We start from the raw sequence: 27,837 nt of genomic DNA, 5'->3' as shown, positions 1-27,837 counted from the left end.
TGGAAGCTTTACAGAATTTTTAATTGATTGAAATTACTGCTTGGAGTGGGGAAGGTTCTTTATCTGTGTCAGAAAAAGGATTCACGGGCAGCCCAGGCCTTTGCCTTCCCCTTGGCTGAGGAGAGGCGTGAAGCACCTCCTGCTGACGGCACTCTCTAATCCTGCACGCTTTAGAATACGGATATATTTTAAAAATAAGAATGGACTCTATATACAAATTTTCCCAAAGTCTTAATAAGGTAAGATACAGGCTAGTTTGAGCGTTGGATATTGGGTACTTGGTGCCAGGGTATTGAAAGCTAAAGAAAGTATTTGGCTGTATATTTACGTTTAATCCGATGGATCGAATTACTGCACTGAGTATTTTGAAAGGGTGCTGAGCCATGAGGGCTGCAGTCGTCATTTGGGCAGAGCTAGAAATTGGGTTCAACTTTTTGCCACGGCTTTCCTTTCCTTAAAAGGGTTAATGACACCACTTCAACCACAAAAGCTGAAGAAACAAACCTGAGGTACAGTACGTGTAGGATTCCTGTAGACAGTTCGGTTCTCACCCAGTTTGCAGGGCACGTGCACTGCAGCAGGAACCTGCTTCACTCAGTACCACTGAGCAGGACAACTGTGGATATTGCACTATTTGCAAATAATCTCTACAGAACAAAATTCGAAGAGTTGTGTCTTTAGTTCTTGGCCACCACCCAAAGACTGCAAATTCTGCCAAAAATTCAGTGTGGCTGGTAAGAATTTCACCGAGTTCCAAGTGCACCTGTCATTTTGGAAGCATTAGTAGTGGCTGTACCTGCTGACCTGCAGTGATGTAACATCATGACTACAAATTAAATACACACCTTTCTGATTCAGTTGTTTTATTTTGCTCTTGCAAGCAGCCACAAGACAGGCTATAGAAGAATAAATAAATTAAAGCAGAGAGTGTAGCAATTTACACCACCCCAACGCTGAGATGCTTGACTGTGAGCTGACAGCTTTGTCACCATACCCGGTTCAGTGGTCAGGCAGTAACGAACCAGAACTAATCTAAGTCAAGTATTTCCCCCTTTGGCCAATAAGATTTTTAAACATGCCCTCAATCAACTCAACAGTAATAAAACGTAGAAAAAAACCCCCATGTAATGTCATATAGTCATATCAGTTTGTTCTGAGTGTGTCAGTCTGTTCCAAAATACTTCTGTCCAAAGTGTGTTGGTGCAACAGGATGAACTTCTGTGGTTAAAATGGTGATTTCGGGGAACTCCTGGATGATCGATTTGGCACCTTTGGAGAGAGGGCAAAGGCAATAATCACTACAGCCCCGTGGCTGTGTCTCAGCACATGTTAAATCACAATCAGCAGCACTCCACAGGTAAGTCAGGCTCTGTTCTTCCATCTCCATGCTTCTGCCTTAGCTGACTGTCTATGAGGAGAAACTTCCTGAGTTTAGGGGGTTGCTTTTCTGGGTTTCCTTATCTGGATTTTTCTTTTCGTTACCATACACATATACTCCTGATCTAACCACCGAAGTGGTTACAGACAGCCAGGAATAACTCTCTGCAGTTCAGCTGACTTTTTTGATACTGATTTCTGCCACGGCCAGTTTTTAAAAACAATGCGCAAGATCCGTTTTCCTACTTCACAGAAACAGAGGTTCGTTTTTTGGATCGCCCTGTACAAGTTCAGATCTGCTGTAACATGCAGACAGGGCAGTTCTGGAGCTTCATTGACCTCACGCTCCCTACAGAACCGGTGATCTTTTGGTGGCGGAGCAACTCCCCACCAGCCGTGGGCTGTGACAGTCCAGAGCAACGGCAGCACCAGTGTCCATTTGCGCGCCACTGCATGAAGCGTTTTGTGTACCTGGCAGCGCTGCAAATTCCTGCTTTTAGCTACACTTGACCATTTGCAGTTTTGCCATTAGGTGTTAAGAGGCCTTCTCCTTCCTGCTGGCCCACACCAAACCCCTCGCTGTTCACTCTCAGTTTTACAATTCAGAAACAAAAAAACTCCTCTCTCCTGAGGTTATTATCATTATTAGCAAAGGAACAGCTCCCTTGCGCTGTCCGAAGCGCATGACTCATGTCACTCTTCCCCACTAAACGCACCCGTGCTGGCTCTTGTGTCCCTTGGCAGCCCCTCGACTCACCATGAGGTGTGGAGAACAGGCTCAGCAGGATGATGACGCTGGGTTGGACGCCGTGTTCTACAAGAACTTTGACAGCCTCAATGACAGTGTTACCAGTACCTAGAAGGGGTAAATGTGAGATTTTAAATGTTTTTTTCACTCCTTTGGTTGAAGAACTTGTCCTGGACCACCCGAGAATACCCATGTTAACGTTGGTGTGTGACTGAATGATGGTCCGGTCCTTTCCCACTGGGAAATGATCACCTCTGTGGGTATTAATTGTAGAAAACTTTGGCCTCCCAATGAAGGAATTTCATCTCTATCCTGAAACAGCCAATGCTGCCAGGTTGTAAAGCACTGAAGTCGGTGGATTTTATTAAAGCCCTGAGGCAAGAAAGCTCATCTCAAATAGTAAAATGGCAATTAAGAGCTGCATATGTAGAACCAGAATTAAACCTTACACTGGAAAAGTTACTTCATCCTGACAACCTCCTTACCACACCTAACAGATTACTTTTTTAGTGGTATTTAATTTTAAAATAATTGACTTCTAGAATTATGATATCCAAAAATGTCTTTTAAGAGCATGCGAAAAATACTGTTTGAGTCTTTTCTCATGGCAAAATTTTAAAAATTAAATTTATATCAAGTCTTAATGCTTCAACCTTTCTCACAGCCCCAGGCGTGCCCAAATGATTTGCTCTGCATTCGTGCTGGTGCAGGCTGACTAATACGTATTCTGGCGCAGCCTGATAAATTCCCTATGTCACCTAAATCAAGGAAAAAAACCTAATCCAAGGCCCTGAAATTTGGAAATTTTCCTTTAAATTCAGTGCACTCCCTGTTCAGATGGGTCGAATGGTACATAAAATGAGAGACTCTTACTCAGTATTGGGTACATAAGAAGAACTTTTCTCCTGTAAATGTCTGGAGGAAACTTGGCATAGTAGACTTTCGCTCTTTGCGTCTCCTCGTCGCTCTGGATCAGGATTTTTCCTATGCGGATTGACCGGCAGCAGTCTCGTAAACCTTGTTCCATTGCCTCTCCTCAAAATGAGCAGCAAAAAAACCCAACAACAAATGGTTACGTGCTAAGAAATGGCACAATTAAACAGACAGTCCCCAGTCACTGTATTGTTGAGGAGTTCTAAAAAGGAGATTTTTTTTTTTTCCTCAGTTCTAAGTGTTAAAAACACTTGAAGCTATTTTCCTTTTTCCTCTGTTTAGACAGAAAAATGAGTCTGCCTGGTATAACTCAGCTTATTGTTGCTACACACCAGTGCTGAGCTCTCAAAGGCGAGAACTGGAGACAAAAAACCAAACGTGTGGGGTTTGGGGAACATCTCTGAGCTCTGCCCAGAGACACCCCGGTGCAAAACACAGTGCGGGAAGCTGTGGAGCCACTGATTTTACATCACAGACACAAAGGTTTCCACAAAATTGGGCAAAATGAACAAAGACTCTACCACCACTGAGCGTGGTTTATTTGGAGACCTGTCTCTGAGCAGGAGGAGTCTGTGGCAAACAAGGACAGTTGTCCTGGCCTCTCACCATTAACAGTTGCTGCAGAAGAGGCCAGGTGAAAGCTGGTGCAGCTGTTTGTCTCCTAAAAAGTTAATGAAATGTATTACTTGACATTTTGTTAGCAAGGATACCTAAGAAAGAATAATAACTGGCAGGTTTGGGTAGAACTTTGCTGTAGGGAAGTGTTGTTGCCCATTTTTGAAAGGAAGTTGCTCACAGGTTTAAAAAACATTTCATTTGTGCTCAATCAACAACCAGAAACTGCCTACCACTTCTCATGATGCTGACGCCACAGTTTCCCTTTTCAAATCTGACTCCTTCATACTTGTGTCCTGTGAAAGAAAGCAGACGTCAGTGGCAGCGGTGGCTCCTTCTGCCCCACCTTAGTGCCACTTTGGGGACGCTGTTTTAAGTGACCACAGTGTGACTGGAACCAAGATCCCACAAATTCCCAGGGGACAGCAGCGAGCTCCACGTCTGTCACCAGGTGCCATGAACCAATCTGCACACCGTACCCTGCAGCCCTCAAACAAGTGGTGGGAACAGGGCCAAAACCAGAAGTGGTAAATTTTTTTTTTTTCTTACTTTAAAAGTCATGTTAGAAAAGTGTCACAGAAATGACCCTTTCCAAATATATGCTTTATAACTCAGGTATTCTGTGATTATTTTAAGTGAAGAGCACTATGCAAAATAAAGGTGAACAGTACGTCCCTTAAGAAGGCAGGGAAGTGCAGCCCAGAGCCGCAGGTGGAAGAGTTAGAGCTGACATAATGCTATAGTGCTACTGTCATTGTGTTCTTGATCACTGACAGAAAAAAGCTGGCAGTGTGCATAGGAGAGGTACGATCGTCAGTACTGTGAGCTCAGGTCTCTTGTTAATTCAAAGAGCGAGATTGTCCCAGTCATCGTTCTTCAGATCTAACCCCAGAAGCTGGTGACGAGCCTGCCCAGCACCACTGTGAGGAAGAACGTGTGATGTTCCTACTGGTGTTGCATAGTCCCCTGCCTGCCTGAAAAAAACCCAAAGGCTCCCTTGAAGGAGAAAGAATGGGGTGTTTCAGTGGTGTCCTTGGTGGGGGTTGTGCTTCTGAGCCCAGAAGAGCAGAAATTACCTGAGGTTATGGCATCTTTGAAATGCTTGGAGGGAACAAGCTCAGTGGAGACAGGCAGGAATTCATGCAGGAGCATCTGAGTTCTCAAGGGACAGTTCCTACCAGAAGAGCTCAGCTGAGGCCAGTTTAGCTCCCTCACTGGGAGCAGCTGTTGCAGTGAAAGGGCAAAGGCTGACTGCAGAGCTAAGGGAGTTTCAGGCAGTAAAACTCTGCTGTGGGGCTGCGAGGAAGGGCAGGACACGAGGTCTTTTGGCCAAGGTGACGTGTGCTCAGAAGGCAAGGTCTGAGACTCTGTGCCCATGGCCAGGGCAGTGGCCCACTCAAAAAGACCTGCAGAGCTTCCCAGTGACGTTACTTGCAGGGACCTGTCAGCCAGACTCCATAATGCAGAGAGAAGATGGTCATCAATCCATCACCAACTGACCGGGAACAGACGCGATGCCAATGCTCAAGAAGTAAAGCAGCTGCCGTTTTATTTAAAAAGGTGCAAAGGTAAGTGATTGTGCCTCCCTAAAATCTGTCTAGTTTCAGAATTAAGTGTTTTCAGTCCATCTTCTCTCTAACTAAAAGTGAAGACATACAAATGATTTACTGCAGATAAGAATGTGTGAATGTGCAGAGCTGCTCTCATCCTGCAGAAATACAAATGCCATTCTCAGGGAGGAGAGGACTCCCCTGGTGTGTGTCTCACAGGTGTGCTGTGGGCTCGCAGTGGTACCTGAGTACTTCCCAAGAAGTTCCTGATGCACTAAGCAGGTACCTCTGGCTAGTACGTGCAGTTTTACCTATCTTTATAGCTAAAAGGAGCAAACCAAAATTACTGCAATGGGTTTCCTCTAGTGTCAACACAGTCACTTTTTATTTCCTGCTTCTCATTGCTCCCAGCTGGGCCCCAGTTGCAAACAGTGAGTGATTTAGGCTGGCGTGGCAAAACTGCTTGTGCAAAGTACTTTTTGTGACTTGTCATCGGTTTTAATTCAGCATTGCAGTGTGGGCAAGTAAACTGATCTTGCACATAAACTGGTAAATTTTCATCATGGTTTCGCAAGACCAATTTAAAACCTTAGTAAAATGACAACTCTAAGTTTTGCTCAGTTGTGTTGTTACACACCTTTCAGCTTTTTAAATGCCAGAAAGGACCTTAACTCTGTGCTCTACTCTGAATGTCAAACTATTCCAGCCTCAGGCTCCCCTGGGAAGTGGTCAGGGCCTGTCGGAAGTCAAGGAGCATCTGGACAATGCTCTTGGTTGCATGGTTCAGTTTTAGGCAGTCCTGCAAGGAGCAGGGAGTGGGACTCGATGATCCTTATGGGTCCCTTCCAACTCAATATATTCTATGATTCATGTAACAGTTCCATATTTTTTTTATATTAGTTAAGCTTCCGCTTCCATCCCTACTTGGGGAGGGCTAATTTCCCATGTACCTGTTGGAGTGGTCACGGTACATTCTGTGTACGGCAGTTGATTCAGTCCTTCTTCAACCACAAGTCTGATCTGTAGAGCCAAAGAGATCAGTCAGCCTAAAGGGATTTGTTATCTGTGGAGATAAGATGCTAAATCTGAGTAGTTTTCACAAGGCCTAGGTGAACACCTAACAGCCTGAAGGGTCTAAAAGGGTCTCTTTAATACTAGTTAGGGACTGACTTTAGAGACCTTCTGGGGCTGATGCCTATGTTTTGTCCACAAATCAAATGAAAGCATTACAAAAGAAAACCGAGTGGAAGGGGCTTTGTCAGCAAGCATAAAACTGACTTTATTTATATGTGGCAGGCAGAGGCATCACAGACAAATTTCTGTCAACAAATGAGTGAAGCATGAATGCAACTTCATTTTGCTGGCAGAAAAGACTAGTGAAAGGGAAAATCTACCCTCTCTCAGTGCCCATCAGTGGGGTTCTGAGGTCTGTTGTCACATCCGTACTTCTGTGACTAAACTGCAGCTGTGGCTGCCAGAACATCCGCGGGAGCTGCAGCAATGGAAACGCACTCGCAAGTGCCCAGAGATGAGTCAGTAGATCTAGAAATCTCTTTGTCGCCTCCTTCTTCTGGCACCTGCCAGCTGTGGTTACTGTGGGATGCTCTGCCGAGCACCTGCGCTGTCACAGGGTGCAGATGGCCCAGCTCAGCAGGGACACCACCGAAGGTGCAGCTTACAAGCCACACACACCCCTCCAGTGGCCAGAAAACCTCCAGCCCTCCCCTGGTGCTGGACCTGCAGCTGTACCTCCGGCTAAGTTACTGAAACGTCTTCATCTGCACCCAGAATGATTGCCCGTGAGAGATGCTCTGGGTATTAGAGATGTAACAATTCTCTCTGCTTGTGAGCCAAAGATTCATGGGCCAGAACTGCTCAAGCAAAGCTACTGCCAACGCAAAGATGAAACTGTTAAGCAAAAGGCACCGTGTGACGGCAGAAATGAGGTGACCTCCTGGGACTGAGCAAGTATACTGCCCACTTCAGACATGTCTTATTCCAAAAACAGGGCAGACCAGAAGATTTTTTTCTGTTCTTCCATTCTGCCCTACTTTCTTGCACAGAGGCTGCCTCTAGTAGGAATCAGAAACAGTCCCTTAAATTTACAGTCCCTCTTTGAAGATATTTTTAGGCATTCTGGTACAAGAATCTTTTCCTAGATTCGGGTTTGTGACAGCCGTATTCAGAGGTGGCAGCCAGACTAAATCAGTGAAGGGGTCAAAGGGTGCAATCCACATAGAAAGGGAGCAAAAATTGAAAAAGTAATTCACGGGGCGGTATTTTCACCATAGCAAAACTGCGTATGGGAAACGGGTCCTTCTGAATTGTCAGTCCTCTTTGAGTTTGACTCATGGCATGTTTGGTGGCTCCAGGAAGCATCTGTAGAGAAGCCAGCTCTACTGCCTTCCTCCCCTTCTTCCTCCTCCTGTTTCTCTGCAAGTAGGGTTTTTGACTCAGTCACTTTAAGCCTGAGACTGATGGCACCAGTGTTCTTCTACAAAAAGACACATCTTCTAACATACAAAAGCCGAGAAATCCTTTATTTAATTTTAGGTTTCTGGGACATCTGTATAAAATTTTGTTTTATTTTTCAAAAGTTATTTCACCAAAGAAAGCCAATTTATGAGCCAGGTTTGTAAAAAATGCTTCTTTTCGTACTGCTGTCATGTTGACAGGGTTAGCGTTGCTCCACGTTATTTGCCGAAAGTTTAGAGTAAACCAATTGAGGTCTATAGACAAATAATATCATTGGTTTTACTACACGTATCAATGCTTTACACAGAGGCTGGGAAGGATTCTTTTGTAAACTTGTCAGTGTTGATAAAACATTTATTTTTGCACTATACTTTCTGCTGCCCCCATGCTCAGAGATTATAATTTCCACCTCTTTTCTCTCTGGACCTGAGAAACAGCAGCGCCGCTCCTCCCCCAGAGAGGTGGTTGCCATTGCTTGGAAGAAAGAACAAGGATTATTACGGCCCCACATGAAGCAGGCAAGTAAAGCTGTGGTCCAAGGTAGAAGAGCTTGACCACAAATTAAAACCATTAAAGTTATCAATAACAAAAATAAAGTCTATTAGTAGTCAGTCACTTGATCTATGAGTTACAAGTGGTGGGATTTGTTGGCTTGGGCCTTTATGGTTTCTTGGTGAATGGGAATGCAAGAAATATCCTCAAGAAGGGAAAAGCAGGGAGAAAGTGGAAAAGCTGCAAAGGTAAAAAGCACTGCAGTCACAATCTTAGGTTGTGGTCATATCTAAGCTCTGAGCAAGCCTAGATCAGACACAGATTAAGACTGGGGTCATCACAGGAAGCCTGCCTGCTGGTAACCGAATGGTCTCTGGACTCATCTTTGCCAAGGGAGGAAAGACACACTTTCCTTGTTAACGAATGTGGATTTGCCAACAGCAAACACCCTCATGAATACAAGGGAGTATATGTGTGGGCGTGAGTATTGCGGTTTTCTTTAAGTAATTTAAATGAGATAAATGTTGCATTCCCAACAGTCTTTGTTCTGACTTGCTAAAATGTGTGAAAACTTCAAATTGCTTTGTCCCTGCTCATAACTACCATATGGCTAAAAACAAATTCCCAGTCTGGATGCACCCAGAGCTACTAATCTAATACACAACAAGTGCCAGGAGGCGCTTCTGCATGCAAGCAATTGCTAACATCTAGCCGGTACAGAAATTGTACAGCTCTGTTCACAAGATCAGAAGTACTGTTTCAAAGTAAAACCGAATTATCTCTAGCCTCTGTGCATCTGTTTTTAAACAGTATTCTCTTATTACTACTGCTCCCTGTCCTGAAGTAGTTGTGTTTGAAAATAACATGGTTTCTGGAACCCTTTGAGATGAAAGCAGTCCATAACAGAAAACAGAAGTCCCTGTACAGAAAGTTGCTGTCAAACAGCAATTTCCTTTGTGTAGAAAAGTTGCTCTCACACCAGCATTTTTCTGTCCTGAAAGACCCATTTTACATAAGAGTACAATACCAGGAAGAAGAAATTCTTCACCTACCAGACGATCAGCAGAAAATACGAAGTCTCCTCTACTGGATTTCCTGAAAAAGGTAATAACTTGTATTTTAAATCGTGGAATAATTTTAAGAACGTTGCTTAAATATAACACTAGCTCAAGGACAATGTATTCTAAAGGCAGTTCAGAGAAAAGTCTCCTACCATGTATTAAATCTATCCCACAGAGACTCTGCTTCACGGGTTTCCTGGCGAAGACCGAGCTGCAGTGAGGTAACGCAGGGTTTGCCTCTTACTGCTGGCAATGCAATAACCTATTGTCTAGGTTATCCACTGTGCTGCTGTCCAAACTCGGTTCCAAAACACCTCACACGCTCAGATGTGCACCAGCCTGGGCTGTTCCCTCCAGCTCGGAGCGAAAGCTGAGCTCACCCATTCTTAAGTCGATCATAAACCACAGGACAACGATAATGCAGATCCTGAGACCAAGTTAACATACCTGATAAGCAGGATACATATCGTATCTTATCTGAAATTCATTCAGTGTGACTAGCTTAGTGAACTTGAGACTAAAATGAGCAGGGATTAAGGAATATTCCCATGAAAACACCTCTCTGCCATTTTATTAGCTTGGCTGCAACTGTTTGTACATGTGCTGGGATGGCTTTGGGCCCATTCAGGACACAGAATAAGCTCAGTTCCTCCTCCTACGTACTGTGTAAGTACACCCTGTTAAAAGCCTGAATTTTAAAAGCAGATTTTAACACCTTGCTTCCCAAGTCCAGACCAACAACTCTCACTATTAAGGGGCCAACATTTACAGTATACCGGCCTTAAAAACACTCAGGCAAAGCATCAACACCACAAGCAGGTACTTTTTAGCAAAATTTTCTGTTTATCACAGCAGGCATTCCTGTCTGTTATTTTCAAACCATGATACTCTGGATGCATTTTAAAAAGTGTCAGCCTAATCTTACTTCTTCCCTTGTGCTAATAACACATTAGTAAAAATGCTGTTTATTTTGGGTTTTTTTTCCCCTCTTTCTGGTAATAACAGGATATTCATAACGTTCTGGTCCTTTGACATTAACCAGAAAGGCAATACTCAATCCCCTCAATCCCAAATTGGCAAAGCACACCCCCCAAAACCCTACAATCATACAAAGTGATTTTATTAAGATTTTTGAAGGTATTCATATTTTTATTTGTGGTGTGTATATTTTTTTTAAAGGAAGTGGTAAAGTGTGTAGGTTCTTCCAGACCTTTTCAGCTTCTTAATCAAGCAACAAGACAACACCTAAAAAAGTGAGGCATTACCACCTCACTGTTGTATAAGAACACATGGCTAACCCCACCACCATTGTGTTAAACAATATAAGTTAGTCTCATTTTGTTCCTGAAGGTATGGCAGCACCGCTGATGTACAGTTAAAGTCACATGTGTGTCTTAAGAGGTGGGAAGAAAAGTTTTTGGGGAATGTACCCTAATACAAGCTAACTGCAGGGTTTCTTCCTGCTTCTATCTCCATTTCTATATTGTTCACAGTTCCCTAAGGAATTAGAAGCCTTAGCAGAACATGACAGAATCATCTCACATAACAGACACAATAACCTTTATATACCTACATTTGAATCATGTTTATTGTTAAATCAGGAGTTAAAATGATACTACCAGTCTGAGCTAAAGAATTAGCTTCTAACAAAAACCAGAGCTCTACATTACAAATTGCTGCACTACTAACTTCAGCCTCCAGATCCCTGGTTCTAGTCTGTGCGGGCTAGAAATGACTTTGAGATCATACCCTCCTTAGAAAGAGGCTGTAACTGTTTGTTCCCAAATGTCCAATACTTAAACACATTGGTTCACATCCCATTAGTGGACTCAAAATTCACAGTGTAAAAAGCATCTGCCCACCCATTAAGCATTCACTAGATGGAAAAGTGAACAAGGCTGAGGATGATGAGCAAACCCACGCATGCTCCAGGTGAGGTGATCTATCCATCTCCCCGACTCTGGCACCCAGACCTACTTCTTGTTAATTTAATGAAACAAAAGAAATACACGGTCATTTTAGTCTATCAGACGACCATTACGGGCTCAGCGGTCTCTGAACCCACCACAGGACGTGATGATCACCCACATGAAGGTGGGTTTTTCTTTTATAAACTGGACACAGTTATTTCAATGGAAAGGCTGTGATTTCTTTCTCTGAATTCTCTCAGGAATAAGGAAAGAGCTTTCCACTTGTCTGAGCAGCTCACGCTACGGACAACACAGAGTCCCTGAAGTCTTCTGCATCTGGCCGGACCACCCTTAGCTCCACGTAAGCATGCCCGACTCCAACCTGCTGAGCACATTTTAGCATCTTTTTGAATCGCAGACACTGAAATAGGCCACTCTGAGGTCTCCCATTTACAGAGATGCAGCTCACTTTCTGGGACAGAATGTAAAAATACTGTTTCTCTACTGTCCTTACATACAAAGCCTACACCTGCCTTTCTGAGCAGGCTGTTGTCCAGCTTTCCTCATCGGTTGGGAAGGAAGCTTGAAGTGACAGTCATACCTCCACTGCCAGGGCAGCCTCACGCTCAGAATAAAGCCCACTTTGCTACCGCTGCAGCTATAAGAGTAATGCATTATTTACACATTCTATACCTCCCCTTACCAAAGTCTTGCACGATTAAGTTGATGCAACTCTGAAAAAAATATTTCTTTGAAGTTAAAATATCAGCTGCTGGTTTCTAGATAAGCTCACTATAACCAGAAACTTATTAAATGTATTTGCAAGAGTCCAAAACCTACTTACAACAAAATAATAATAGAAAAACCTAGCTGGGTACAGCAACCACATTGTCACTGTTTGCCTAGGTATCAAAACTATATGCTATTTCCTTTTCACTAACCTCAAAGCCTCTCACAGGTCATCACCAAGTCTAGTTTGGATTTCCTCTCTCTCAGCTTAGTGCACTTACAACTTCCCTTTCTGCTCTGCAGGGAAGCTGCCGGGCAGAGACCTTTTGTGTGGTCTCGCTGCAACTGCCCTCCTTACATCGAGACTGCACCTCCTCTGTGTACTGCTGCCTGCAATGATATTATGTTTTTCCACAATGCTTTGAAGATTAAAAAAAAAAAAAAAGTTTAAGGTAACAAGGCTCATGTAAGCTGATAAAATTAACGTAGGTATTGTCTGTGAGAAATTATGGTTAGTTTTGCACAAAAATGTATTAGTATTATTAGGTACAAAATTAAGCAATCAAGAACTCGGAAATACCAAAATGTGCATATGCAGATGGACAGATATGAAAGAAGGGGCAGAACTGTGTCTGTGCCATGTGTTAGTTATTGAAGATGTTAGAAAGCCAATGTGCCAGAGGAGAAGGTTTTATTCAGAACCTTATCACTCCATCGATAAACTTGATTTCACACCTCCATGTCTGCTGGTGGTTCTTGCATCACAATAGGCAAATTGTGCTTTTAATAGAGGGCTGCTACTTATGTTTGTCATATGTTGCATGCTAAATACCTTAATACCTTATAACATCACCTTCCAAGTGCTGAACAATCAAAGCTACAAATGTGATCAGTGAGGGGTATGTTTTCAACATCTGAGATGCTATATAAGGCATAATAAAACATTAAGTGTTAAGTACTTCACATTGGATGTTCAGTAGTGGGGCACAAATTTGCATGGATTTCAGCACTTCAGCTTAAGGTTTGCAAAGCTGGAATAACACTTTCCTGTCTCACAAGGCACGGTGGCAGCAAGGGTTCTTGGTGAACACAAAATGACAACAATGGAAAAGAATGTCTTCAAAAACGGCTCTTTTCAAGTAACGTGTCCTAAGTAAACGAACTGTTCTCTCTTTGTCTGCCTCTTTAATACTGTCTCTCTCCCATGCCCCCGGCCCACCATCATCTAGTCTCTATGCTATCCCCTACTTTTTGTTCCAAAACTTTTTGTCTAATTTGTTCCAGTCCCTGCTCCTCAAACATCTGATCCCAGTTCACATTCATTTCAGCTAGTCCCACTTTTCTCCAATCTTTTTCTTATTTCTAGCTCTCTCAGGCTGCTCTTGTGATCCCTTTTTTTCTGGCCATCCTTGTTCCAAAATCCTTAACACTGCCCCCCTGCTACTACAGGCTGCAAAGACTTCACCCTTACATTTTCCTTAACATGGCAGCCCAAATCTTCAGCAAACTCATGTCATTTCCCTGCCATTTATTCGCAAACCTAGCACGTGTCCTTCGCCAACCTTTAAGTCCAGTCTGTGCTCCTGTACCCGCCTTGTCTTAGTCCACCCCATCCTGTGTGCAGAATCCCAGAACGTCAGGGGTTGAAAGGGACCTCGAAAGCTCATCCAGCGCAATCCCCCCGCCGGAGCAGGAACACCCAGATGAGGTTACACAGGAAGGTGTCCAGGCGGGTTGGAATGTCTGCAGAGAAGGAGACTCCACAACCTCCCTGGGCAGCCTGGTCCAGGCTCTGGCACCCTCACCGGGAAGAAGTTTCTTCTCATATTTCAGTGGAACCTCCTGTGTTTGTTTGTACCCATTGCCCCTTGTCCTATCACTGGTTGTCACCGAGAAGCGCCTGACACGACATGCAGACGGCAGTAACGAGCCCCAGCTCCTGCCGGAACCCCACGCTGCGACAATAAGCCACAGTTTCCCTTCTCAAGGGCTTTACGCTCCTTTGTAGGGCGATGATGCTGTGGCGAGCAAGCTCCGAGCCGCCCGCGCTGTGGAGGTCGGCAAACCCCTCCCATGAGGGACAGAAAAACCTGTAAGGGGCTGTAAAAGCCGCCGAATCAATCTCTTTGCCGCCGGCGGCCCCGAGGCGGAGCTGGCGACCGCAGCCCCGGGAGCGCTGTCCGAGGGGCGGGCGGGCTCGGCCCTTCCCCTCCCTCGGGCCGCACGTCAGCAGACATGGCCGCGCCGCCGGGCAGCGCGCTGAGCCGGCACCGCAGCGCGGCTCGCACGGGGGCCCGGGCTCCGCCACCGGCCGCGGCGGGGCCGCCTGACAGCCGCATCCCCCGGGAGGCTGCGCGGGAGCCGGCGCTGGCGGCCGCCGAGGGCGGGCTCGGCGGGGCCGCGGCTCCCTGAGGGAAGGGCCGGCGGGCGGCGATCGCCCCTCAGCCGCCCCGCCCCGGCTCCTCCTCAGGTCGCGCTTCCCGCCGCCGCGCGGCCTCCCCGCCCGCCCCGGCCCGCCGGGCGCTCACTTGTCCCTGATGATGGTCTGGAGCTCCCGGAGCTGGTCGTTCATGGGCAGCAGCTTCAGCTGCGGCCCGATCGCCGCCGCGCCGCCCTCCCCGGCGGGGATCGGCGGTGCATCCGCCGCCGCGCCCCCGTTGCTGCTGCTGCTGCTGTCCGGGCTGGGGCAGCCGCTGTCCTGGCCGGGCTCCGCGAAGCGGATCAGCCGGGAGGCGCCGCCCGCCGTGCCCGGCGGCTCGTCCTGCGGCGGCCCGAGCCGCTGGTTCTGGCAGGGCATCGCCTCCATGCGCCGGGGCGGCCCCGCCCCCCGCGCCGGCCCCGGCCGCCACGCGCCGCGCCGACCCCGCGTGCGCCGGCGCGCGGGGGGCGGGAGGCAGCGCGCCGGGCCGCCCGCGCTCCATTGGCTGCCGGCGCTGCCGCTCAAGGGCGCGGCGGGAGCGCAGGCCCCGGGGGCGGGGCGGGGCGGGGCGGGGCTCCCGTCAGCGCGGCTCGCGGCCCCGCCCCGCCGCCTCGGAGCCGGTGGGCGACAGCGGCCTGTCGGGGTCCGCCGCCAGCCCGCGGTCCGCGGCGGGAGCCTCGCTCTTTGCCTCCTCCCGCTTTCCGGCAGGTTATCCCCGGGGATCCCCTGTCAGCCGCAGGGCGCCCGCGGCGAGGGGCTGCACGCCGCCCCGCACCCCCGGCCGCCGTGTTGCAGAGAACAGGACGGCCACAAAGAGAAGGGAAAGAACGTGGAGTTCGGGCCGTCCATTAGTCCGTTCGCACCGGAAAGAAAAGCAACACGGAGCAAGTGATACGAACAAATAAAAGCTGGGAATTCTTTGTGCCTAGAGAGAAGAAAGATAGAATCTAAAACCCCTATTTGGAGTTCTCGAAACTCCTCTACACAAAAGTCACACCTTACTATAATATAAAAAGGAAGAAAAGACAAAGAGATGATCAGGTTCGTTTCCCCTGCTGTAACCAAGGCACAAGGTTTGCAGGTAACTGTTGGTGTGTAACAGCCAGCACAGTCACAGCTTCCCACCCGGGCACACAAACGTGCCCTGTGCCCACAGGGCCGTGAGGCGGCGCCAGCTCTTGAAGCCCTGTTTGCGTTCTGCTGAGCTTCCTCTGCGCATGTTAGAATTCTGCACCTCTGTCAGTGTAAGGCATGCCAAGAAAACCTGGCCTGCATACCGGTAGCAATCGGGCAGCATCAGAACTGGGCACAGACGGTTTGGAAAACTTTAAAAGCCAAGGGGGATCTTACAAGCAGAAGAAACGCTTTTTTTCCTTGTGCAGTAGACAACACTTGCCAGAGATCCTCATAAGCATACATCTGCACAGAAGCTTCAGCTTCAAGACCTCCAGCTCAATGAGGTCAAAGACTGTGTGAGGAATGCCACTCAACATGAACAGATGGAGCTCCAGCTTAGCCTGGAAGTTTTTGGTCATCCTCTTGACGCAGCTTCTTCAAAGTGCACTCGTTGTTGAGGTTCAGCTGCCACAGTTTCTTCTCACTCACCTCTGACAGCAGGTAAAGGTGCTCTAAATTGTCTAGGTTGCCTGTTTGCAATGTGGTTGTACCACAGCTTCAGGCAAGTGGGACGATGTAAGTGCTGGAAGCTGATGATTTCCTCAATAATCTTTAGGTTATTGCCCTTCAGGTCTGTCTCCTGCAGATTGATGAGGCTAAAGATTGAGGAATGTGTTCCAAGTCACAGTGGATGCTCAAGATCTGTCAGACTGACCATTTTCCTCAGGCTGTTGAGAACAATGAGTTTGGTATACACTGATTTCTGTCTGTCTCCAAGCAGACCCTCTGCTTCTATGCTAAATTTGCAGAGAAACAGGTGGGGTTTTTTTTCTTTTTTTTGTGGCAAGCTACTTTAGGCAATGTAAGTTTGTAAAACTCTCCTGGTAGCTTTCTATATCTATACAATGAGCTTTGTTCTCTTGGTTAGGTGACTTTGAGAGAAGCGGTTGTCATCTTTCTGGCCACTATATGTATATGGCCTCTTTTTCTTCCTGTGTCTCTCTTGGGGTTTGTGCAGTGCCTTGTACAGGTATCAATAACCTGGTATCATGTAAATACGAGGTAGATTGGACAGGAATAGGCCACTGAGTTGGCAGCCCGCTCGGGCAGCCTCACTTGATCGTTGGTTTCCACGCCATGGTCCAGGTGTTGCCGCAGGATGTCCACGTCTCCATCTCTCGCAGTGATGAGCAGTGACAAGCAGTTTTTTGCAGATGCTGCTGACAGGACCGGCTCACACGTCCAAGACATTCATGAATTCCCAGTGGCCATTCCTGACTGCCATGAAGAGTGGGGTTTGAGCCTTCACATCCAGGTTGTCCACCTCTGTCCCGTGGGCCAGGAGGACCTCCATGCTCCTGACATTGCCCTTGGTGGTGGCCAGGCACAACAGGGTGCTTGGGACAAGAGGTTATCTAGGGACTGGTAATTGTCCTTGCACACCGCTTGGTTCAGCTCCTCACTTTCTCCGCTGTCTTCTTCACTTCTGCTGGGCTGGAGCACAGAGAATACTCTAATGAGCCCTGGAGCTTTGGAACCCACCCCCACCCGTGTGGCTAATGGGGTGGGGGTTTCATTACAGATTTGATTCGAAAAGAAGGCTCAGTTATATTCCAAATGGAAGTAATCTGGAAAACTAAAAAGACAGCTGTAATATTTCCTGAACACACAAGTAGGCATTTTCAAAGGAAAATTACTTTGATGGTGTTAAGCACTGCCATGGGGAAGTATAAATAATCTGGTATCAGGTAAAGAAACTGGTATCAAAAAGAGAATAAGATCGGAGCTGGGAAAAAAGACTTCACTAGGCAGTTAGTAAAGAGGTTTACAAAGTAACAACACACATCTTCCTGGGGCCTGGAACAGTTCCTCCTGCCAAAGACAGCACAGGGATGGACAAAGTTACCTTCCTCACAAAGCCTGAGGCACATAGTGACAGCGGAGTGTAAGCTGGTACTCCCAGCCAGCGCCTCAAGCACAGCTCTGCCCTAAAAATACCGAACCAGGTCACCACGCTCTCCAGAGCTGCCTCACCTGCTGGCAGGCATGCTTGAACAAGTGGTCCACCAAGAGCCAGATCTCCTTTGCATCCTCACTGTCCAGGTAGCCCATCCACAGAATGGATTTCTGGTGGCAAAGAGCACACAAGAGTTCAGGGAAACCTCAGCCCCTCTGGAAGGGCCTTGGTAAAGAAAGCCTGGAGAGGGAAAGATGCAGGACCCAGCTTAAGACTAAATACAGGCATAAACTCAAAGGAGCAAGGAGAACGGTACAGATAAAAACATAGGAGGAGATACCCAATAGCTAGTGTATAGCGTAATACTAGCAATTTATTTTTGCCATTATAAACCATAAATGTTGCTGATGTTTCTGCTGTTAGCACGAGTAAGTATGACACAGTGTGCAGGCACAGTGAACATGCTCTTCTCTCTGTATTTAATGAAGACGAGACTGCCATGATACAGTTGTCCCAGAGTGGTATGGTGAGGTTTAACAATCCATTTGTTGAGGGATTTTGTAAATCTCCATTAGAAAAGCATTAAAGCTATGTCAAATACTGTGATACCACAGTTCAGGGTTCTTTTGTGCACACACAGGGTATTCTGTGTGGCACATGTCCGAAGAGCTTGATATGGTGGAAATACTGTACATGTCTCATATGGCTGGGAGCCTGTGCTGCGGGTTGGGTGGATCCCGAATGTGCTGTATCTGCATATGTGCACTTTGTGTATGAAGGCTGTCTTGGCAATGCACGTGGAAACATTGCAGAAGCAGTTGAGATCCCTCAAAAGATCTTGCAATATTGGTTGACCTGTCAGTCTGGGCTATCTCAGACAGAGTCACAATTTTCCCATTTTGCCTGGTCAAACTTCCGTGTTGAAAAGGGCACATGGAAGGAAGCGGACGTATGGAAGCCATAAGGCTAGAATTTGTTTCTCTTCCTGAATGATGATGCCACTGGGCGGCACTGTTCAGACCAAGCTCTGTCAAATGCAATTATGATGAAGAATTAAAATAGTGACAGAGAAATGTCGCCTCTGTCATTTAAAGCGCATCCCGGTCAGAAGCAAAGTTGCGTATCAAAGCACAGACTAGAGAAAGCCTGCCTCATTAAAAATCAGCTTTAAGCCAATTGTCCTCTTCCCTTCCGTCTGTCTGTCTTTCTGCTCTGCAAATGAGCTTACAACCCTCCCTCAAGGCAAGAGGATCAGTAGTCAAGCTCTGGTAGCTTTGAAGAAATCTTTATGTGATTAAAAATGCCACACAGAGTTACAGCTTCCTCACGGCTCTGCATGCCAATCAGATGAGAGTGTACCAGCCATTGTGAATTTAATCCACGGCATGGCTTTATCTTCCTAAATCGGTGTTTAATTAGGAACCGCGCTATTGCTGCGTTATTCTGCTCTCAAAGGCTGAGCTGCGAGCTGCATTAGCCGAAGGAATTGTCTGAGGTAGCTCACGGCTTAACCCCGGGGAAGGTGTTGGATGCAGCTGGGTGGCCCCGTCCCCGCAGGCCGCGTTCCCCTCGCGGCTTGCAGGCCCGAGCCCAGGAAACCGCTGGGGCAGCTGCTCGCGGGGTCCCCGAAATGTGCCGAGAGGGACGTGTGCCAGCTTGGGCCCCTCTTCTGTGACCATGACAGCAGTGTTCGGCTGCGTGCGGGGACAGTATGAGAGCGCTGACGGGCAGTTTGGAAGAAGCACGCCATGGAACAGGAGGGACTTTGCAGAGCACTGCCATGCTAACGGAGCCGCTGGCCAGTATGAGCGGTGCTCGATGGTGTGTGGTTTGGGCTTGAGGACCCTCGTATTCCAACAGTACAGTTTCACAGGCAGGCCGTACAGTCAGAATAAAAATCTTCCTGAGGAGGTTACAGCTCGGGAAGGGCTTGGCCGCTCCCCAGCTTGGCAAGGAAGGGTCCAATCCCCCTCAGGGCGCCATGGCGGGGCTGAGGGCAGCCTGCGCGCCCTCCCGCCTCTCAGCAGAGCCACCGGGCGGACAAACCGCAGGCAGCGGCGGCCGGGCGAGGGCTCCTCAGGGCGGGAGCGCGGTCCGGGCGCTGCCATAGCGACCTGCCCCGCCTCCTCCTCACGGCGCCCGGGCCGGGAGCCGCGCTCCGCCCCGCCGCTCCGCCCGGCGAGTCCGCCGGCGTCCCACAATCCTCTGCTCCGCGGCCCTCCCGACATGGCGCTGCTGGGGGCTCCGCGGAGCCTGGCGGCAGCCGCGTCCCGCAAGCGGCGGCTGCTCGCCCTCGCTCTGCTGCGGCCTCCGGCGGCCGCCGCCGCCTGCGCGCACGGCTGGCTGGCGGGGAGCGGGCGGCCCCGCGCCCGCGCGGCCGCGAGGAGCGGCCAGGTGCGTGGGGGCGCCGGGGGCGGGCGGTGAGGGGCTGAGGAGAGGCGGCGGGCTCTGCGAGGGCGGCCTGTTCCCTCCTTGCCTTGCCCGGTGGTCAGCGCTTGGCACCCGGCGGGGCCGGAGGGGGCCGCCCATGGGACGGGAAGGGCCGGGGGGCCGCGGCGGTTCTCGCTGTGCGGCCGGCGGGGAGGGCGGTTTGGTCGTGAGCGATGAAGCGTTGGGCGCGTCTGGGCCCGGCCGGCTCCAGGCGGGACCTCCCTGCGCTGTGGTGCTCGGGTACCGGCCTGTCTGCTTGCGGTGCGTCCGATCGTCTTTTTGTGGACAAAACCATCTTTTTTTTGTGGACAAGCATTATAAAAGCAATGCCTTTGAACTGGTGCTAAACTTCTGCGTAGAGGATAACTTATGCTGGCAGCCAATTTTGCCGTTATGCAGGGAAAGGAAATTGGAATTGTTTCTGTCAGCAGTGGAAGGCCGTAACACGTTCTGGTGATTTTTTTTTTATTTTTTTTTTTTACGAGTAAAGAGTCAAGTACATATCTCAAAGTGAAGGAGTCCAGCTTTCAGTAATTCATACGCATTTTTCAAAGTGAAGGAAGGAAGCGTATTCCAAAGATTGAGTGAATGAATTTTCTGTAAACTCTCGGCCATTATTTCTGTGTGATAATAACCTTTTTCTTTCCTCCTCCTTCCTTCCCCCCAGTGTATTGTGCAATTTTGTGATTGTTATTTAGGAGGAGGCTCCAACTTAGTGTTCTGGAATTTTTTGGTTTAATGTCCTTTAAAATGCTGGGACTAGTTCACATGATTTTTTCAATGTTTAATTGAATCTGCTGACAGAAGAAAATGCAGTGTCCTGTGATTTCTGTCTCCTTTTCTTCTTCCCATTTTTCAGCTAGTTCAAGAAACATTGTATTTGCACTGACAGAAGTGGCTGTCAAAAGCTGGCTGGGCACTTCAGCAGGTTGTATTTCGGAGTGGTTAGTTATTGATTTTTATGAATTAGGTAATTCAGCATTTTAAAAATAACCTGGGATCAAGTATACACATCCTCTTTTAGTTTCAGTTATTTAATTATTTTGCTATGTTTATACACTAATGAAAACTTTAAATCTTTTTAATGTGCTTCTTCTGAAAGCTTTTTTATATGTTAAAAAATGCAGAAACACACCTAGTTTTGCATTTGAAACAACCTAAACTTGTTTGCCATGGTCCTAAGCTGCACGCTTCACAGTAGACTAGGAATAAGGTTTAATGAAAATAATGTTTTATAGCATGTGTTCTCGTGGAAGCCTCTGGGCTACTGTGTGATGAGACAGTAGCATGTGGGGAAGCTCTTCTGTTACCTGTATTGCTGTATTCAAGGTGTCAGACGTGGGTTAGATTTTGCAGTAGCTTGTTGAACATAACCAAGGGCAATAAATGTGAAATAAATGCTCATGATCCAGCCTCTTCAGCTGGCAGGACCCAACCACGTGTGAAATCCAGCCAGCTGGCTTTGACGGCGTGTCGTCCCCAAAGCATTCCGAAATAGCAAGGGCCTTCCCAGGAGGGCGCACCTGGTGTGACATGGTTATCCCAGCGACACGGTGCTTCTCACTGCTGTAATAAAATGGCTTTTGTGAGTAAAATCAACTGTACAAGCACAGTTCTGCTTCTGTTGATGTGACTACACAAATAGCAGAGGTTTGTGACAGCAGAGCTGTGTCAGTCAAGAGTCATGCCTTTTACAGCTCAGACTGGTAAACAGTATAGCCATAGCTTAACTCGTGAGAAAAAATACGATCAAAGGAAGGAAAAAGCTCTGAAGTGTGACCATAAAGGCAAAGCGAACCATTCTTTTTGAAAAAGATGAGTTCAAGCACTCGTCTGTCACCCTTCTACTCTACTTTGCATCTGTGCACCACTTGATCCGCCTGTCTTCGTTGTTTCATGCTGGTTCTAAGCTTTTTTTTTTAAGCTTACAATTAACTGTAAGCGTAATTGTATTACAATAGTACAATCTATATATGTTCAATGGCACTTAGTACAGTGGGATTCAAATAAAGTAGAGTTATTTGGGTGCTGTTGCATTACAGGCCCATGTTATTCTTCCCTCACGCTTACATTTTTCAGTGGTTTTGATTAGAGTTTTGCTTTTGTGAATAATGTAACATTTGTATCCTGGAGAGGAAAATAGCTAAATTTCTGGAGGGGAAAAACAGGTGGCATCAGTATTGTGGAACTGTGATCAAACTCCGTTTCTTGATATTAAAATGATTTTTTTATTTCTATAACTGTAGCTCAACGTGTCAAAACTCGTGCTTTGAAGTGAGGATCTCTGCTGAGGAGTAACAGAGAGAATGGGCATGTTGGATGTGGCCTGCTTGGTGAACTTGGAAAAGTAACCAGAGACTGTAGTTTTTTTCTAGAAAGCTTAGGATTTTTTTGTGGAACAGATTGCCTGCATCCAACATAGAAACAGTGAGAAATTCTATTCGATCCAAAACTGAAACGGAAGGAAAATAGCATTTGACTGAAAAAGTCCAACAGCCTTTAACTTAAGGATAATTATTTTACTGGGTGCCTATATAAGTCAAGAAATACACTGAGGGGTTTGTTTCAGAGATGGCTTTGGCAGTTGTAGAAAGCAGGGCTTTGTAAAATAGTGTAAGTGTAACAGTGAAAAATAGACTTATTTTTCCCTCGTATTATCTTGCCCTTCCAGCTGCCACTTGACATGATAAAGAGCGCATTCTTCTGCATAATTTAGTAATACCCCTGGCTCTGGAAGTGGTTGTAAGAGAAGTTTCAGGTATTTTCATTAAATGTATTTATGTTTTGCCTTTTTTTTTGTCCTGAAGCCTGGTCTGTTCTGTAAAATTATACTTATGTTTATTGTCCAGACATCATTTCACAAGTCACTGTGCATTGCTAAATTCCCTTCTCTAGACTTTGATGGTGTGGTTGAACATCTTGATGCATGGGAACTATAAATCAACAGTTTCCATTAGTCAACAGTCCTTATTGACAGATATGTGCTTTGTAATGGAGTATATGAAATTCCTTGAATTTTCAAAATCCCTTTAGAGAGAAAGTATTGCTGCTGAGCAGAGCAGCAGTCCCATATGTCTATAAAAATGGACATCTAATAATACTGAAAATTTTTGTGAGGAAGGGTATATAATGAAGTAGAACAGATGGAAATATTAGAACTTGCTCTGAAAGTCATTTGGGGAATACAGGGGGGTGCAGGGTGAACAGCAGTCCCTGGAGCAGGGGTGCTGTGGTGTACATTGGGGTACCTGCTGTTGATGCTGTGTGGATTTTCCGTTCTGCCGTTGGGTTGTGTTTTACCAAAACAAGCCAAATGTGAAGTTGTATTAGCGAGATGTTACAGGGAAATCTCCTCAAGGTGTCTTTTTGTTAATCTTCGTGGTTTCATCTGCTCTGGGTGTGTGTACAGAGCAATTGCATGTTGGCTGTTGTTAAATGTTAACTCAAGTTTATATTGTTCATATTGGTGACAGTTTAGTCTATATTTATACCAGAATATTTTCACCTTTTATCTCATCTTCCTCTGCTCTTTGCTATTCATCTTTTCTTGGTTTGCAAACTCTGCAACATTAACAGTGGGACTTGAATATTGCCCAGGTACTTGAATCCTACCTTCAGCTATCCTTTCTGTTACAGTTAGTTTAAAAAAAGCCATTCCCATTACATTGAGAACAGCACGTAACATACACCAGAGAGAAGCTTCTAAGTGTGGATTTGACCTTGTGCAAGTGTGTTTAATCCCTGTTGTTTGTTTGTATTTATAGTATTTAAATGACTACCAGCAGTCATGACACTTTAGCAATATGACTTTTATGTGCAATCAGTACTAGACATCTGTTTCATCCTTTAGAGTTTATAGAATCATATCCAAAAACACATTAAAAGAACATAATGGTGCAGAGTCAGGCATTCAAAAGTTAGGAAATGCCAGAATTAATGTTCCCTGCATAATTTCTTAAATTCAGAAATAAGCAGGACTTGCACCTGCTCCTTTAAAGCAATAACTGTTACTTTGATGCGTTGCAATAAGATTCAAGCGTGCCTTTCCTTTGTAGTCTTAAATCTGTCGGGAAAGAGTTGTTGTGAGGGCAAGCGGAGTCCCAGGCCTGCCCGTGGGATGTGCAAGACTGATGGAGTGAGCTGCCGTCCCACTCGCTTGGGCGGTTTTCTGATAATACTGTGATGGCCGGAGGACTTAGCAGTTGTTCACCTTGTTTAATTCTTTATTTCTTTGCTGAAACTTGGGGTTTAGCAGGAGCTTGGGAGAAAGTTGAAACCTCCAGTCTTCCAGGCTCAAAACTCAAAATCAGAACGAGTTTTTTCCTTGTATCTTGTGCAAATCTTTTCATCTTTTTGCTGTATTAGTCTCTTAACCTCATGAGAGTTAACAGCTTCAGTCAAGTAAGTAGGCTATCCAGTGCTGTAGCTGGGACCAGACCGGTCTCAGTAGGAGTTGTTTCTGTGACATTGTGTGTCTCATACGTCACTCAGAAAAGAACTTTGTGAACTTTGGGGTCAAAGTATATGAATTATTAGTAATATATTTTTATGATGTCCTATGAGTACACTCTAAAAGAACAGTAATTAGCTTCTTCCCAATACCTGTTGGAGCATCAGTTGTCTACTCCCATGTACTAGGAATAAACAACAACAATAAAATGCAGTCAGAGTTAAATACCTGAATTTCAATTCTTGCAATACTCAAGAATTTTTTTTTTTTTCCGAGCAGAACAGAATGGTTCTGCTCAGGAGAGGTTCCAGCTGTAGGGGACAAGAACTCAATCTCATTGCTGTGAATGTAGGACTCGTTGGTACTAAGGCTCGCACCGTGGATCATGTCTCCGCTCTAAGTTGTGAATTGTCATGGTTTAATCTGTCCTTCCGAATGGCCTCTGGTGGAGCAGGTGGAGTTGTATTGATGTAACTGCCTTTGCTGAATTAGAGAGCGCTGCTGCCTTCTGTATTGGTTGTACAACTTCGTTTGGTGCTGGATTCTTGGTATGTCGGGTAGAGGTTACTGCTAGGAGTGCTTACTCCTCCTCTTGTGTGTTGGTGGGACCTTTTATCCAAAATAACCATGCCTTTGTAATGATTACATTAATTTGGTATGTGCTGAGGCATCTCGAAGTCCTTCTCTTTTTCCATTATATTTTCTGTTTATGAAACGGTCACTGTTCATATGCAGACCCTGTTAGTTTAGATGGAGTCCTCTGTGGTCTCATGAATCTGTAAAGTTAGGGCTCTATTTACAATGGAGTGCCTTGTAAATAAAGCTCCTTCATTTAAGCCAGGTCTTGGAAGCATCAGGGCTGTTTACCCAGGTCGCTTAGTTCTACTAAGGGCAAAATGTATAGTTATAATATTTAGTCTTTGTACGTGATGTCGCGTAATGGAAATGTTTGAAGTAAGTAGGTCCAATGTAGTGACTTGAAGAATGATCTTAATTTTCTTAAAAAAACCTAAATGATAACTTATGGTATGTGTCTTAGGACAGGAGCAAAGGAATGTTTAAGGCAAGGTATAAAATAATATGATGTTGCTGCTTTTCGTCAAGGTTAAAAATACCCTTTTTTATGATCAAATTATTTTTGTTTTTGACATTTGCCCTTTGCCTTGGGCTGATGAGCAGGTTTTTTGCTGTTTTGCTCTGTGGTAGTGATTTTTATATAGTGTGAGGTGTATGGTTAATATTGTGACAGAGCAGTAGAAGATTTAATATTGAATGTGTCAAAGATGATGTGGCAGCATCGTTGCCCACCAAACAGAGGTCCCTGTTTTGCCACTGGGGAAGCGCTGCCAGCCAGTTGATCTAAGGAAAATAAATGATCCTTTGAAACTCTTATGGAAAATGAACGGATTTCAGTGTAACATGTAAAGCGTGCTACAGTTAGTGCTGAGCAGTACATCTAGTAAACATGCATTGATGGATATGTGAATATTGGGTATTTTGTGTCCTGCCTACCTAAAACTTGTAGTCAGCCGTGCTCTAATTTCTCGTAGTCCCGGTGCTTCCCAGTCCAGAGCTGTAGCTTTGATTTGCCTTATGGTCTGTGAGACAAACATGGCATGAGCTGAGCTGAGGCGAGTTGGAAATGGCAGAACCTATAAGCATAAGAATAACAGCTTGTAATGAAAAACAGAACAAAAGAATATTTGAAAGGAGACAGAAGACAACCTGGGAGAAAATTAAAATGAGAGGAAAGGGAAAACTTTGGGCTTTCATAGTACAAAAGAAATGAAGTCTGATGGGAGAGGAGATTCAGGGAAGGGAAAGGTTCATTGTCACTTAGCATTTTTAATGGTTGAATGTAATTTATTTTACAGCTGCTCCCCACCAGTTTTCTTTTTCTGTGGTCAGTTGTTAACAAACAAAGCCATCTGCCTTGTTTTCGTGTTACGCTTGTTTACATAAACCAGATTAATATTCTCTGAATGTGAAGTGCATGTTCTGCATGACTCCATTTTTACTTCCCCCCTTACCCTCCTCTTTATTTTGTAGATTCCACCAATCTGCAAACAAAGATCATGGCAAGGTCTGGGGGGAGAATTTTCAAGGCCATTATTAGAGGCTTCAGAGGTAGGTATAAATTGTTTATTTCCTACTTACTTGTAAGTCAGAGGAAACTCAAGCCCTTGGAGCACCTTTCAGTTTAGTCTGGTGTTTTGTTTTGTTTTAATTCCACTATTTACAGTTTTGACGTGGAGCAAGTTAAACAGCAACTTATGTTTTTGCCTCTAGAAAATGAGGTAACCGCTTAGAAGCTTCAGACTTTTGCACTCTCCTCAGGAAGTCTTTTTGAGTCTCTACAGACTAATGTTAATACAGTAATTTATAAAGAAGAGTTCTTAAAAATGTAAGTTTTGGGTGGTGATGCTTAGATTCGTTGTGTTAGGTATAGAAAATATCAATGCATAGAAAGCTGTGAGTTTTCCTTGAGTATGTTGGGCTTTATTACTTCAAAATTCTGCTTAGGTTATGGAATATCAAGAAATGGTGGAAGTTGATTGTCATCATTCTGAGTTCCAGGATGTCAGGCTTGCCTTTACACTCATTTAAACATAAGGAAGATGCGATTTTTTTTTTTTACTGTTCATGGAATAGTTACGACACAGTTTTAAGTAACACGCTTTGCTTGAATGAAGCTAGGTGATGTATTTGTCTTGGGTTTTTGTGTTTGGTGCTTTTTGATTGTTGTTTTTTAAATATTAAAAAAATAACCATTCATAGAACTGACTTAAGCACCTAAAATCTTTTGAGGGTCATTGGGACTTGACAACATTAAATCTGCTTAGATTGTTATTATAATGTTTTTCTTTAAAATATGAAAAGTGAAATTTCGTTTTGGAAAACCCTGAGGTCTGCTCTCGAACCATATGCATAAAATAAGATTACTAAAGAGCTTTTGTGTAACTTGGACCCAGAAATTGTCAACATGTAGCAAATCTTTTAAACAAAATGCAGACTCTTTTTGAAAAGCTTTAACACTTCAAGTGTTTGTGGCAGGCACTTTGACATTGAACTTGGAGAAATGCCTAGCGGTATCGAGTTATTATGTTTTAGTACATCTATATGCATTCATAAATTCAGAATTTTTTTCTGTATTTATTTAGCAGGGAATCTTGGCCGCATGCTAAGAGGAGTGAGCATTTGTTTTTAAAAGCAGGTTGTTTTCCTCACTGCACCTGCACATGCTGTACATGGATTGCAGCAGGGCTTCGGCACTGGGTTCACTTGGACCCTTCATAGGGCTGTTCTCATCCTGATAGGAAAGAAAAGTGTAAAGTGGATTTATCTATTTATTTTGCACCCAAGTTACTCTTTATGTACATGGAAGGGGAATTATTGTTTACGTGTGTTCCATTTTATATATTAATGTGCCTGAGCACAGTTATCCTCCAAAACTTTGATTTCTTTTCTATGTTTTTTAGTCCACTTTTCAGTTTTTAAGTGTCCTTTTAACTGAAATATTTTAGGCTCTATTATCTTTATTTCCTGACTGCTTTTTACTTTACTGCTAGATTTAT

The 27,837-nt window shown here is 45.5% G+C and overlaps 2 protein-coding genes across 2 annotated transcripts in view; one reads left to right on the top strand and one right to left on the bottom strand.

The window, feature by feature from the left end:
• Window positions 1–855: 855 nt before the first annotated feature.
• Window positions 856–14,717, bottom strand: UPRT (uracil phosphoribosyltransferase homolog). Its single transcript, XM_065643418.1, has 7 exons — window positions 14,419–14,717; window positions 9,243–9,285; window positions 6,174–6,243; window positions 3,907–3,969; window positions 2,999–3,160; window positions 2,135–2,233; window positions 856–1,269 (listed from the first exon to the last, which is right to left on the bottom strand). Exons 1-7 carry the CDS (start codon window positions 14,694–14,696, stop codon window positions 1,163–1,165), a joined length of 822 nt encoding a protein of 273 aa, XP_065499490.1. The 5' UTR covers window positions 14,697–14,717; the 3' UTR covers window positions 856–1,162.
• A 4,891-nt stretch (window positions 14,718–19,608) lies between these two features.
• The window catches only part of ABCB7 (ATP binding cassette subfamily B member 7), a 39,360-nt gene continuing 31,131 nt past the window's right edge, over window positions 19,609–27,837 (top strand). Inside the window, exons 1-2 of the mRNA XM_065643300.1 lie at window positions 19,609–19,776; window positions 26,312–26,389. Coding sequence (XP_065499372.1) covers window positions 19,609–19,776; window positions 26,312–26,389 — 246 coding nt within the window. The remainder of the gene's footprint in view (window positions 19,777–26,311; window positions 26,390–27,837) is intronic.

This window comes from Caloenas nicobarica, chromosome 12 (assembly GCF_036013445.1).
Source record: "Caloenas nicobarica isolate bCalNic1 chromosome 12, bCalNic1.hap1, whole genome shotgun sequence".
Classification (NCBI taxonomy): domain Eukaryota; kingdom Metazoa; phylum Chordata; class Aves; order Columbiformes; family Columbidae; genus Caloenas; species Caloenas nicobarica.
This window is presented reverse-complemented; position numbering and strand designations above follow the sequence as displayed.

Bases quoted from the DNA above. Each gene is read 5' to 3' on its own strand.
- UPRT (XM_065643418.1), bottom strand. From the start codon at position 14,696: ATGGAGGCGATGCCCTGCCAGAACCAGCGGCTCGGGCCGCCGCAGGAC. The intron at 2,234-2,998 runs GTAAGAGTCTCT...TACCCCTTCTAG, and splicing joins TCTTATGTACCCAATACTGA to GTACTGGTAACACTGTCATT. The intron at 1,270-2,134 runs GTGAGTCGAGGG...CTCTCTCCAAAG, and splicing joins CCTGTTCTCCACACCTCATG to GTGCCAAATCGATCATCCAG.